Consider the following 14,265-nt stretch of genomic DNA (forward strand, 5'->3'; position numbering starts at 1 on the left):
GCATATTTTACAAGAAATTATCTAAATCTTTAAAAATCACGTCTATAAAATATCTAACAAAAATTATAAATTGGTCATTTTGACCAATACTTTAATCATCATATATATATATATAATATTATAATACTATCTACTTTAGTGGTAGTTTCAGTGTTGATTTGAAAAATCCCAACAGACGTCGTTAATAATCCATTTCCATCGAATTGTTGCGAATACCAACTTCGAACCCGTGCCCCGCTTTTTCACCGATTTCTATTTAATCACGACCGCGAAACGAAACGAAACGAAAAGGGAAGAAATTCGTTTTTACTTGTCGAAAGGTTCGATTGTCAGGTTTGATTAATCAGCGTCAGATCGTTGCTCGTACTTTACGAAAAAGTCGGGTAACATTGTGAAAGAAAGATCGTTTTTTCGGAAACGTATTGAATTTCGCGAGACTGTCGTTCGTTCTAAAGATGGCTGTATTCTGATTCTAGATCCCAGGGTGAACCATTGGATGATGATGAGCAGCCCTCTTCCAACGATAGCGATATGCCTATTTTACGCTTATTTCAGCAAGGTTTTGGGACCGAGGCTAATGGAGAATAAAAAGCCTTTCAGACTCCGGGGAATCCTGATAACGTACAACCTGATCCAAACGCTATTCTCCACGTGGATCTTCTACGAGGTTCGTCTCTGTTATTTATTTATTTCCTTTTCTTCCCTTTTCGCTTTTTCTTTTTTTTTTTTCGGGACAAGTTCGTCTTGATTCTTGTACAATGTGTCAATAGATGATCGACAGGAGGTTATGCCACGTATGAAAGTAAATTGTCAAAGGTACTATTTTCGTCGTTTGAACATTCTTGTGTTCAAGAAAGTCAAATTTGCAACTCTGAGTACGCGTACGTGTATTCGTATAGTTTTTAATATATTTAAGCACTGTTATCTTTGAAAGAAGGCCATGGACAACAGAAGCTTGTTTTACATTTTCGACTTATTTTCATGTGTATATAATAACTTCCTTCCGATCGTCCACTCTCATCTAGTCCGAAATTCTTAATTTATTTTGAAAACTTATAATATATGAATTTATTCTTGCAAGTTAGTCTTTGGATTCTCTCCTTGAGCCAACTTATAAATAAAGAGTAAATCACGATTATCTGCGAGAAAAATATTTGAATCAAGTTAGATAACGTGCCTCATAATCTACCAAATTCAGATAGAAAGAATTTTACATATTCGTGTCAAAAGTGAAATTAGTTTCTAATTCTAATTCAAGTTAAGAGTTGTTTCAAGTTTCTCTATATATACATGCATTATTCCTCAAGATGCGAATAGACATTGCCAAGAAATAATACATATATGTCAATTATCATGACAAAGTTTGAAAAAAAACACGACGATGTGCGATTAACAATGTCGGCAACAAATTCGACGCGAAAATTAAAAATTTCACGACGACGAGGAGGCATCTGGCGACTCTGAATAATTCCATCTTGCCACGTTGGCGCTGAAACGGAGGCGAACGATTGTCCCTCGCTTAGTGGAGGCTAAACTCGTTCGAGTAATCTCATTCCGACGTATCATCGATCCCGCCTAGGATAATTAATAGCTGGTCTCGGCAACGATATGATGCCGCCTATCCTCTTATTCGTGAAAGTTATTGCCTGCCACCATAGGCTCTCCTTCTTCGACCAAGTCAATGAGATTCATCGCCTCGATGAAAAAGCTCGCGGGCTCCGGCGATTGGCATTTTTTTCTTTTTTTTCTTTTTCAGTCTTTCCTTTTCCGCGAATATCGGATACGCGCGCGAAACGGGATCGTTTTCGATCCGACTGACTTGCTCGAGGCTGCTCTCCTTTTTCCACGGGCCAAGGGAAACGAAGGGGAACGTCTGGCTGCTTTTATCCACGGTCGAATCGCGAGCTCTTAAATACCGCTTAAGCTTAGATTATCGGTACCGCTGGATTTCGAATTTTGCTTCTCGGAAGAATGGAGCGAGTGCCATTTCTTTGCCCTGGCAACTACGATCGCGGACCGTAACGAGTGACCAAAAAACCCGTGTACAATGATCCGTCGTTGTGATATTGGCTATTGGATAGAAATGATCGAGAAAAAGTGATAAATTTATTATTTGTTTTTACTTAAACATACTCGAAACTGTGAAAATATTACAATTTTGGGAACAAATTGCAACAGTTTTTCTCAATCTCAAGTATATTTAAATGTAACCCGGATAAGTTTATTACGTCTTAATAATTTCTGGCCAGCGATATCATATACCGACGAGTTCGAAAGAAAAAGAAAGCGACGAATTATTGTGCTGTACGGTCACTCGTTATGGTCCGCGCAACCAGAGTTGCCAGCGCAAGGGGTTAATTTGAACATCGGCGCTTTCTTTCTCATCTATGATCCTGAGACCGACAATCAACTATAGTGTGTAACAACGTACAATAAACCACGGAGCGATTTGCGAGAGACATTCACGAAACGTTAATACATATTTACATATTGGAGCGCAGTAATAATTATGCAATGACATACTGTAACTTTAAATGCATTTATCTCGTATTAATCGTTGGCTAAATTGTATCAAATTCTTAGATGGAAAAAAATGCCCCTGTCTCCAGGTAAATCTTTATACTTGAGTCACAGAAACAGACAGCAAATTGTAGTCCAATCTACGGAATTTGAATTGGAATTTGATATTTCAGTCGTATTTAATGAAATACCCGATCGTATTTGGTTTGCGCTTAGTATGTCGCGTACGCGCCTCGGTTACAGTTATCTCCTGAGAATCGTACTCACGTAGGTGTATGTCACGTTACTTTCTCCGAGCTTTTCGCCGATCCAATTATTATTCGGCTGCCCGGTCGTGTATCGGTCGTAATTAACTTGCGGACAGACAATCGGCAGACCTATGTCCTAAGTTTTCATTATGTCCACTTTGAAATTCACACATTTTTTTTTTCTTTCTTTTTTTATACTAACTCTGATCTTACTACAACTTTTTTAGATGTGTAACTAAATCGTCATTCAGTAACAATTAGATTATAATAACAAAGATGTGTGAGTATGCAGTTGGTGGAATTTTCAAACTCAGTTTTTCTCGAAAACGAAGTATTTCCTTGTTTTTTCTTTCTTTTTTTTTTTTATTTTTTCGTTGATCGTACCAAACGTCTCTGCATGTATAGTTCTAGTATAATTCTCTCAGTTGCACGTCATGCGGGTTTGTCGCGTGTTTTTTCCCTACTTCAATCTCTTCTGAATAATTTAACGTCATTACAGTGTAATTGCATTTAAACACTGCGCACAATGCACGTGTGAGGAAAAAAAAATTTAGGTTAAATTTAGAACGTAAGGAGATTCTAATTTTCTCTTATTAACTTGCAAATAAGTCATTTCATGTAGCCGATAGACCGAAATTATCGACTTAATAATTCGCAAGTGACGTTCATTTTGATCACCTTGTCGTTTATCTTACTAGTAATATCGAAGATAACCGAAGATCGATCGTTCGAATGTTGAAAAGTCCCAATAAAACAAATCCTAAAAGTCTGAGACAGTAATTTCTTCAAAGTTTTCACACGTGACTGCAACGGTTCGTTTCTGAGAAATCGAAATTACCACAATATACAAATGATTTAGACTTTTAGACTAGATAAATGATTTAGATTTTTTTTTTTTAGACTAGATTTTATTTTATTATTATTATTTGTCTGAGACAGTAATTTCTTCAAAGTTTTCACACGTGACTGCAACGGTTCGTTTCTGAGAAATCGACATTACCATAATATACAAATGAGTTAGACGATATAGAGTCCAGTAATTTTATTTTGTTTCATACTCTCTTACGATTCGCAACTTTTATAAATTTCCTCGGAATATCGATACTTTCGACAGATGATCCGAAACCCATAAATCGAGCGAATAAATGCTTCAACGATCCATGAATCGATCTTTTGCCCAAAAAAAAAAAAAAAGAAAAAGTCCTTCACTGGCCATTTACCCGATGTATAATGAATCTCGCCGATTACTCGAAGGAGGGAGGCCTTTCCTTTTGACAGAGTTTTTCGCCAGAGAGCGAACCAGTCGATTTAAGGAGCGCATTAGCCACGCTGAACGAGCATCGAAAGAACTTTCCTCGTCATTGAGGAGGAGCTATTAGTACGCAGTGAAGGTCCAAGTTGAGCATTCGGTTTTACCATTGGAACCATTGGGTGGAGAGCTGAGCGCTGCTGTAGGATGCCATAATGAGCGACAACGCAATTTTCGTGACACGATGACACGATTCCGCGCGCGACACGTATTCCGCGAACGAGGGTGTGTGCAGGTGCGAAATTTGTTACGCTGATCTGGATAGGCACGCGCTCACCGAGCTAGCTCTCTGCCTTTCCATGTACGCCAGGCTATTATTTCGAAACGTAGAAAATACTAGCTAGTACAGAAGCATACACGTGTACGTACGTATGTATATTTATATACGTACGTACACGTGTATATATTATATATTTATTAAACGTAGAAAATACTAGCTAGTACAGAAGCGTACACGTGTACGTACGTATGTATATTTATATACGTACGTACACGTGTATATATTATATATTTATTAAACGTAGAAAAAAAATATATATATATATATATTTATTTATTTATTTATTAAACGTAGAAAATACTAGCTAGTACAGAAGCGTACACGTGTACGTACGTATGAATATTTATATACGTACGTACACGTGTATATATTATATATTTATTAAACGTAGAAAATACTAGCTAGTACAGAAGCGTACACGTGTACGTACGTATGTATATTTATATACGTACGTACACGTGTATATATTATATATTTATTAAACGTAGAAAATATATATATATATTTATTAAACGTAGACAATACTAGCCAATACAAAAGCATATACATACTTATAATTATATATTTATTATACGCGTAGCAAAAACCAGTTCCCAATCGGTGGTAATATTAATAATTGCGATACATTAATGCATTTTTCATAAAATGTAAATACATTAATCTATTTTTCTTTCACCTAAATACGCTTATGTTTGATTTCTGCTACACGTGTCCGCGTATATTAAAACAAGCACAAAAGCCTTGGAACAAATACCGTGTATCGTTTGCTCAAAAAACTGGAGATGTTAAATGACACAGGCTTACATGAGAATCTGTAACGTTAATGAATTTTCATGTTCACGTTAATGAATTTTCATGTTATATATTAAACACAAGCTTGAAAGCCTTCGAACGCTACGTATATTTGCTCCAAAACTGGAGATGTTAAATGACAGTTTGTCTAAGAAAGAATTTGTAACGTTAATGGATTAACACAAACTTAAGAACGTTTATTAGCTACAATAAATGTTGAATATGAAAAGAGGAATGCGCGTATGCTGCATGTGAAAACAAAAATATCTCAATCTTTCGATTAAAGTAACGCTTTCCTACAAGAAATCATTTACACCGATACAATGGAGAGGCTTGTTTCTGTTTCTCTATGGGTGATTTTCAAACATTGCTATGCTTATAGAAAAATAAGAACACGCCAAGCCGAATGAAGGAAATCTCGCTGCACCACTAACATTCGGGAATTCCCTTGAACTAAAAGACGTACTATTGTGCACTAGTACGTAGTATTTGATCATTGACAGTGATTGAGGTTAAATTTCACCTCGATGCAAATTCGAATCAATTGCAACATTTGTATGAGCGTGAGGGATGTAATACATCGACAAAAATTGACCGCTCGCGCTGGCAACTGATTGCGGACCATAACGAGCGACCAAACCCGTATATAATAATTCGTCGCTGTCTTTTCGAACTCGTCGGTGTGATATCACTCGATAGAACATTATTGAGCAGTAATGAATTTATTATTCGTTTTGCCTGGGTGATACTTAAAACTGAGGAAATATTGCAATTTTTAAAGATGTTAAGAGAAAGTAGAGATCAAATATCTTTCGTATAATATATCGTGAAATATATTAAAATAATTACATAAATTACATTATATAAATATTATATATAATATATATTATTCGATAATCAATATAAATTTTATTAAAAATAAATATATAATAATATTTATAATATTATATAAAACATATAAAAATTTAATATTTTTTATAATAAAGGTAAGAAATTAAAATATATAATTATATATATATAGTATATTATATATAATATATATATAAATTTAATATTTTTATTAAAAATAAATATAATATTTATTTATAATATTATATAAAACACATAAAAATTTATTATTTTATATAAAGGCAAGAAAATATATAACTATATATATATAAAACGCCAGTGTATATTATGCGTGTGTAATATACAAAAGGACACGTATATACAAGCGTTCAAGCACAGTGTCCTCAATTTCTTAATACGCGTTTCTCACGTGCCACCTGTACGCCAGTATTTTATAGTGCACGTTCAAAACCGCGATCTCCACCAGTTCGGTGTATCGCAGGACTCTACCGTTCGAATCCAGTTTGAAATACACGCTCGTAAATACTCGCTGTCGATACTGTCCAAGACTTCCGGCGCAAACAGTATCCTCTCGGACGTAAAGCGTCCGGACGTTTCGCCCGGTTGTACCATTGCAGTTGGCGTAATTAGGGTTCCACGGGAAACCTTGCTGCCGCGTTACGTCACACGCCCAACTGTGTGCACGATATCGGTGTGTCCTTAGACTTCCGAGTTACTGCAAGTCGACTGCAATGCCGGTGGAACGCTTTCCAGCGAGGACACCGCTGCTTTACGCCTCGAAAATCTCGTGGAGCGTGCGGCACGGAACGACGAACGAAGATTGGTGGATCAGATCGATACCGATAACTATTGACAATGCTCGATTCCATTCTACAGAGGAATACTCGACTGTCCCCTCTAAACGGACACCATTCTTAAATCTAGCTAACAGCTCCGGACTTCCTCTTTTTTTACAACTCGTTGATAATTATACGAACGTGTACATTTCGTGTCGTACGACACGATGTGTAATATTTAAACTAGACGAGAATGAAAGCTATAATAACGACGTTAACACCTCGCGCTGGCGACTGGTTTCGCGCGGACCATAACGAGTGACCGAACCGTATATACAATAATTCGTCGCTTTCTTTTTCTTTTCAACTCGTCGGTACGATACCACTTGGTAGAAATTATTAAGAAGTAATAAACTGATCTGGGTTACGTTTAAATATATTTAAAATGTTGCAATTTGGGACAAAAAATTGTCAACGTGCGTGGCATTCCAGCAGAAGAGATTAAGAGGAAGAAAAGTATTTCAGAAGAAGTTTCTGAAGACAGTCCCGAGTCAATTGAACACTCGTTGGAATAATTCACATAATTCGGAGTACAATTCATATAAATCACTTCTTATCGCTTGCTTACGAAAGTTTAAATAATAGCGGATATTATTTCTCCAGAAGATTATAACCATGTATCACTAACTCTTGTATATTATTGTTCTAGCAAACCCGTTGATGATTGCTTTAAATTTAAACGATATCGCATGTTTGAAAGATTTCGTGTGAAATACCATTTGATGCTGTGTTATTTTATTTGAAGTGATGATGATGATGCTACAAGAAACGTTTGTCGGTCTTAAAATCAATTTTTGAACATTGATACGTCTCAGATCCATCTCAAACCGAAAAATTATCAACACTTTATGAAGTTTGACAGAAGTTTGACTTCTATGAAACCGAAAAATTATCAACACTTTATGAAGTTTGACAGATGTTTGACTTCTATGAAACCAATTTGCTATCTCACGAAATTTGATATTTTGTCTCTACACCTTTGACTCGTTGAAAATTTGTAAAAATGACACTTTGAAATTATTATATTGCACAATTCCAATTATTATAAGTGTCACAATTCCCTGGATCCCGTCACACCAAGGAATTGAAGGAAACGAAAACGCCGACTCCTTAGCCAAAGAAGCAACAATAGACCAAACAAAAGAAACCAACATTCCAATCCCACACCAAGACCTACTAGCTTCAACGACCAAAGCGGAAAGAGAAGAATAGAACAGAATTTGGACTACGACAAATAGAACCAAAATACACGACATAGCACACCATTTCTATCAAAAAATACCAAACAACAATATAAGCAGAAAAGAAAGGATAGCTATGACTAGAATTGGACGCTCCAAGATCACACACGAATACCTGCAACCAACAAATCACCACCCAGCACTTGCTACATGAATGCAGAAAATACCGAAACATAAGAAGTAAATACGGATTAAACCAAAACACCGCTCTAACCTGCCAGAAACAACAAAATAACGTTATCAACCACCTAAAGGAGACTCAATTGCTAGACCAGTTAATAAAGAGACAATTTCAACACGTCGCTCGTAGTCGATGCGACGCTAAACCCTTATTTAAAAAAAAAGAAAAAAAGTGTCACGATTCGTGGTGTCGTTGTCATCGATTCAGTATCACTCTGAGCGACACTCTGCGTCGACGGATCTCCTTAATGCGTGGTTTTGTGCGAGCAAACGAACGACGAAATTGATGGGAAAATGGGATTTAACTTTATAGAAAATACGGCGCGACTCGCGGAAATTCTAATCCAAGCGGATGCACGCCGTGGTGAAAAATTATCCGGACGTGGTGACGCCGAGATGACACGCGGCCTTGACACAAAACTCTCTCGGCCATACGTGCGTTGTGTGTTCTCGTTATTGGACGACCTACGCTCCGAACTGGAACCGAGCTCTCCTAACTCCGTTTAACACGGTCAAGTTTAATGGAATTCCGTGTCCGGGCGTCGATGATACCAATCAAGTTGCACGAATCCGGATGTCGTGCGTCACGCGATGACCGAACCCGCCGAAATTTCTCGGCGAACATCGCGGAACCTGAAGAAAGTTCGCTCACCCACCTCCGACAGACGACAGGATAATCATCCACGTAGACTCGCGAGTCTATCGTCAAGTCGCTTGAATTTTTTCATCAAAATCTTGGCTCGTTGTGAATACTTTGGACGTCTAGTAAAACAAAAGTACGTATTTGATTGGCACGAGCTTTTGCGGTTTATTTTAACACATTGTGAACTATAAAAAGCAACATTAAAAGAGAAAAAAAAAGAGGGTTCTTGTTTAACTTTTTAACGGCATCGTTTTATATTAACTTTTTTTTTTTACATTGCCTATCGGCGTGCATGATTCCAGCCAAACAGGATTAGTTGCAACAGAAAGGCAAGAAAAGTTCGAAAGTAGACAATATTCCAACATTTTCATTTCTGTGAAAATTATCAAAAAAAAAGCAGCTTTTGGATGTATCGAATTTATGCCAAAAATTCTACGTTTTTTGTTTATATTTTTCGAAATTGTTAAAAATTAAAAAATGTTCGATCCCTAATAAATGTTACACTAACGATACGTACCAAGTTTCACGGTAATCGGTTGATTAGATTATCCGAGATATCTTGCACACCTAGATTTCTAAAAACCTAGTTTCGAGAAAAAACGCGTTTAAAGTTTCAGAATGTTATTTTTCATATGTATCCTTTACTTATTTTGTTTTACTTATATATCGCGGCTCACAGTTCTTACAATTCGAAACTAAATTGACTCCAAGTCCCTTAACATTCGATTCACCAATAGTAATATTTGAATCACACGATTTACATTATATAATACTGCTTGAAGTTGTAAACAGTGATGCAAATTCAATTATTCTGCATCCGCGGATTTATTATTATACCCCAAAGTAAGTCGTTTCAAAGGCTAGTTAGTAGAACCTTTGAAAAAAAGAATCGACTTTTTGAAAATTTCAAATTCTGCCGCCTTAATAAATTCGCGTAAACACAGAGGCTTGAGAAAGAAGGAAATACGGATCAAAGGAAGATTGCAAGGAGCAGCGCACCTAACATCCTTTGATCCGTTTACGCTCTTTTTACCGTCTTCGAACAGGGGTAAATTTTCGTTGTGACAAAATTATCCTAACTCGCTGGTGTCTCATCTTTCAATCAATGAAGACACGTCTCGTCTTTCAAAAAATGATCGAGTATCAATTTCATTTCGCCGGAACAACGATATTTTCCATTATTGAAAAAACTTGGAGAAAAGAATCTTAAAATAAACTGTATTGTAAATTCGTTGCGGAGAGTAGGATATATATATATATATATATATATATATTTCATTTCATCGAAAAGAGGAGTGTATATAACCTTGATAGAAAATATTTCGACTTTATACATCCCCGGGCAGAATATAGCTCTTGTACGCTCTTTATTTTCTTATATTATGAATCGTAAATTAGAGAGAATGTCGTCAATATCCTTGGACGTGGATTAGCCACGTGTATTATGTTGAGTATTATTACCGAGACACAAAAAACGAAAACGTCAAATATTGCCCGCAGCTAGGTGAACAAGTTCGCGTATCTATGCTCCTTGTCTAATATTCGTGTGAAACACAGTCGGTTAATTGTGGGGAAAAGGTTAAATCCGGCTGAGATACACGCTCGAATATTGAAATCAAACGAAGAGTATCATTCGGCGACGAGAAATAGCCAAAAACAGTCGACTGTAGTCATAGATTGATGGTGAATTTACCAAAAGATCCCGATAATTATGAAGAAAAAGAAAGTTGTGGACAACCGGTAGTGGTCTAACATAGCTCGGGATAAACGTGCCATGATACGTTAAATTCAAGCTCGACTGCGAGATAAATTGCCAAAAGCCGGAGTCGCGACAAACGTTGGGGAACGTTCGACGTCTCTTAAAAAAAGTCGTCAACATCTGAAACGAGCATCTGAGACGAAAATTGCAGCAAGAAGAACCTTGGGTCAAAGCAAGAGCTGTGCCGTTTGCAATTTGCAGAGAAACATGAAACAGTTTATATGAATGAGAAATAACGAGGAGTCATGTTTGCCGATGAAAAGAGGGACCTGATGGCCTCCGCTGCTGTTTTGCCGCGATTTATCGTAATGTAGCAACAACATCTGAGTCGAGGTATAATGATTTGGGCAGGTAAGTCGGAGATCAAATTTATGACGAGAAAGTTAAATAGCAAAAGGTGTATTTGAAAGTGATTGACGAACGAATCGACACGAATTGCCGGAGATAAGTACAGTTCTCGACGTGATGACGCGAAAGCAACGTGAAACAATACTTTGCAAGCAAAAAGAAATTCGTGTTTTAGAATGGTCATCCAAGTCTCCTTGAATATTACAGAAAATTGTTGAGGCAATTCGCAAATATTAAAAAAATGTATCGTGGAGGAGTGGGAAGAACCAAGAAAACTATATAAATCTTTGCCTCGAAGAAACGCAAAGGAGGTCGTACCAAGTATTAAATAATTATACAGAATATCTGTAGTTCAAATTAAAGCATCGATCATCTGGATTGATTAATGTTCTTATGGAAGTATTTTTCTTTGTAACTAAACTATTAAAATGTATAACTAAAATATAATGACTAAAAATTGAAAAATGTTCCAGTCTGTTTTTATTAGATGTGTCAATTGCAATACTGAAGTTGTGAAATTTTTCTGCTCAAAACTATCAACTACCGGGTTTCCAATTTATGGTGTTATTTTCTTAAGTGATCCAATAAGATCGGCACGAATGTTAATTAAAAATAAATTAGTAATTAATAAAGGGATATTTGCAGATTTCGTTATCTGTCGCCGCGCTAATATTAATTTTGATATCAAGGAGCAAATTAAATTGGAGAAATTAAGGACAGACGAGTTGCAGTCTACTAGTATCATTTGTTTCAAGTGTTGTCGATATCGGTAGTCAGAAATGTAAATTAAGAAGATGATCGCGGTGCGTGCGTTGCTCACGAATCCGATAGTTTCTAATTTCCGCGAGAAAAGTCCTTCGTGAGTACTCGTAACATGATTTCATGCTCATTGCGAGTAAAATTGTCGCCACTTTACAAGCCAATTATCGCGACCTTGCGAGATTTCGCGTCCGCGATACGTTAGACGTATCCGAGGCCGATTTCAAGCGGGATTTCCGCGAATTCGGAATTATTTCCGGTAACTAACCCTCCGTGGACAAACTGCGAAATTTCAGCCTCAAATTTCTCCTTCCTTAATTTTCATTTTTATTAACGGAAGTTTCACGTTAGGCTCGTTATAATTGTCAGAATTTTTCGCGAATTTCTCGACGAATCATAATAGTTTTTAACTGTTAGATTTTCTTAATAACTTTAATTATAAGTGACCTATAAAATTATCGTTTTTTTTTTTTTTTTAATAATCCTTGTAATTAATATTTAGTGTATTCTATTCATTAACTGTCTTTATTAAGTTAATCTTTAACAACAAAATCAAAGAGTTTTAAATATTTCTCAAGTATTTATTTTTTTCTTTGTAGAAAGCTTTTTATTTTCTTTTTTCTTTTTTTCATTAATTCTTCATTCATCCCATATTTATCAGTAAATTGCGAATTTTGACGCGTTACCAATTCAAGGTATAAAAATTTGTAAAGTAACTTAAAGTAAAATGCTGGTCATAATGAAACTTTTGCTTCCGTTCCACTTCCACAAAAATTCCATATTCCATATTCACGAAAATTTAAATCTGCTGTCTGCTGGTGTTGTCAAGAATGGAATCGCACCATATTAGGATTGAATATTCCAAAATTTTTCCACGTTCCTTGGAATAACAAAAAGCAAAACAGAACAAAATTGAGGCTCAAGTATAAACGACCTAGTTTACTTACGATGTATAAATCGATGCTAATGGCTTGTAAAAGTATTTGATCACTTACAGAGATTTCTTGCAAATATATTATTCGTACAAAATATTCCGAAATTCCAACCTGACACGATTATCATGATTGTATTCTTTATATGTGTTGATAAATCATAATAAAATCGTATTAAAATTAATGTTTAAAATTACTGTTCAGTCAATATATATATATTTATACATGTATGTATATATACATAGTCTATTTACTATAGAATTTAACAAAAATTTGTTACAGAGTACATATTTTGTACGAATAATATATTTGCAAGAAGTCTCTGTAACAATATATACATATATATATTGATTCAAATTGGTTTCAAAGTTCACTACTGCCAAATGCTAATTACCAAAATAATAATCGTGACTCGTTACAATGAAATTTCAGAGTGTAAAACGCACTTGCACGATTCTTCTCTAATTGGTTCGGCAGTTTTCGTTCGTTCTGAAAGGAAAGAAGAAAAAATGCACAAAAAAAAAAAAAAAAAAAAGAGGAAGTGCAAGGCACAAACCGCGATAAGAGTAAGAACGCGAACGGTTAACTCGCGCTCGCTCGAATCGATGCTTTAGCAGGTTTTTTAAGGTCGCGCGAGACCACGCGTGGCCTGATTTCTTTTTCGGAAAGAAATTGCGAAAACACGGCCGAAAGGCTTGCAGGAAGCAAGCTACAGCAGGCTAGCGCATTGTTCGTAATTCTCGAAGGAGCGGGGCTTTTAGAATTTAAAATAGTCAGCGAAATCGTCTTGCGAGGGAAACACAGGCCGAGGAGAGGACTCTTTTGTCCTCCCCCCCCCCCCTTTTTCGCTGTTTCCCTGGCTTTTCTGGCTTCTTGATCGAACAAAGCGAGCGGAGGGACAGAGCTTTTCTCTGGTGAAAAGCTGGCGATCGCACTCTATATGCTGATTGTCGGTAGTTATATAGCCGCCGTTTTCTCGGCGAGTGCTTCCACCTTTTATTGTTCTCACTTGGCGATGTTTTCTTGTTTCAGTACTTGATGAGTGGCTGGGCGAAAGGATACAGTTTCCGGTGCCAGCCGGTCGACTACTCCAACAACGCCATGGCACTCCGAATGGCCAACACGTGTTGGTGGTATTACATTAGCAAATTCACCGAGTTCTTCGATACCGTAAGTGTCCCGAACGCGATCGATTCAGCACTGTGTTATCGAGCTGGTGATTATTTCATCTTCCTTAATTAAAATATCATCCCCTCCGTCTATTATTGTCGAAGACCACTCGTCGTCTTACTTGCTTTTGAGATTAATTGTGTTCGTGTGTGTGTGTGTGTGTGTGCCTCGGGGAATTAATTGAAGTTTAATCAAAGTTTAGATAAAAATCGTTAATTATTATTTACGATTTAATTTGTCACGTGTCGTGATTAATGCTGTCGTGGCACTGATTGCATTTACCATTGACATTTTATTAAACTTCATCGATTTGTTTTCATCTTCAGTCTGCATTATCCGTTTAACTGTGTTACAGTGGAGGAAACGTTAAATGAAAAAAATTGACTTGTAAAAATAATT

At 36.4% G+C, this 14,265-nt stretch overlaps 1 protein-coding gene across 1 annotated transcript in view; it reads left to right on the forward strand.

The window, feature by feature from the left end:
* The first annotated feature begins 448 nt into the window (after window positions 1-448).
* Window positions 449-14,265, forward strand: part of LOC122533373 (elongation of very long chain fatty acids protein AAEL008004) — a 16,449-nt gene continuing 2,632 nt past the window's right edge. The window contains exons 1-2 of the mRNA XM_043663009.1: window positions 449-667; window positions 13,729-13,866. Of these exons, the coding sequence (XP_043518944.1) occupies window positions 497-667; window positions 13,729-13,866 (309 nt within the window). The 5' untranslated portion in view covers window positions 449-496. The remainder of the gene's footprint in view (window positions 668-13,728; window positions 13,867-14,265) is intronic.

This window comes from Frieseomelitta varia, unplaced genomic scaffold (genome assembly GCF_011392965.1).
Source record: "Frieseomelitta varia isolate USP_RPSP 00005682 unplaced genomic scaffold, Fvar_1.2 scaffold_522, whole genome shotgun sequence".
NCBI classification, from domain to species: domain Eukaryota; kingdom Metazoa; phylum Arthropoda; class Insecta; order Hymenoptera; family Apidae; genus Frieseomelitta; species Frieseomelitta varia.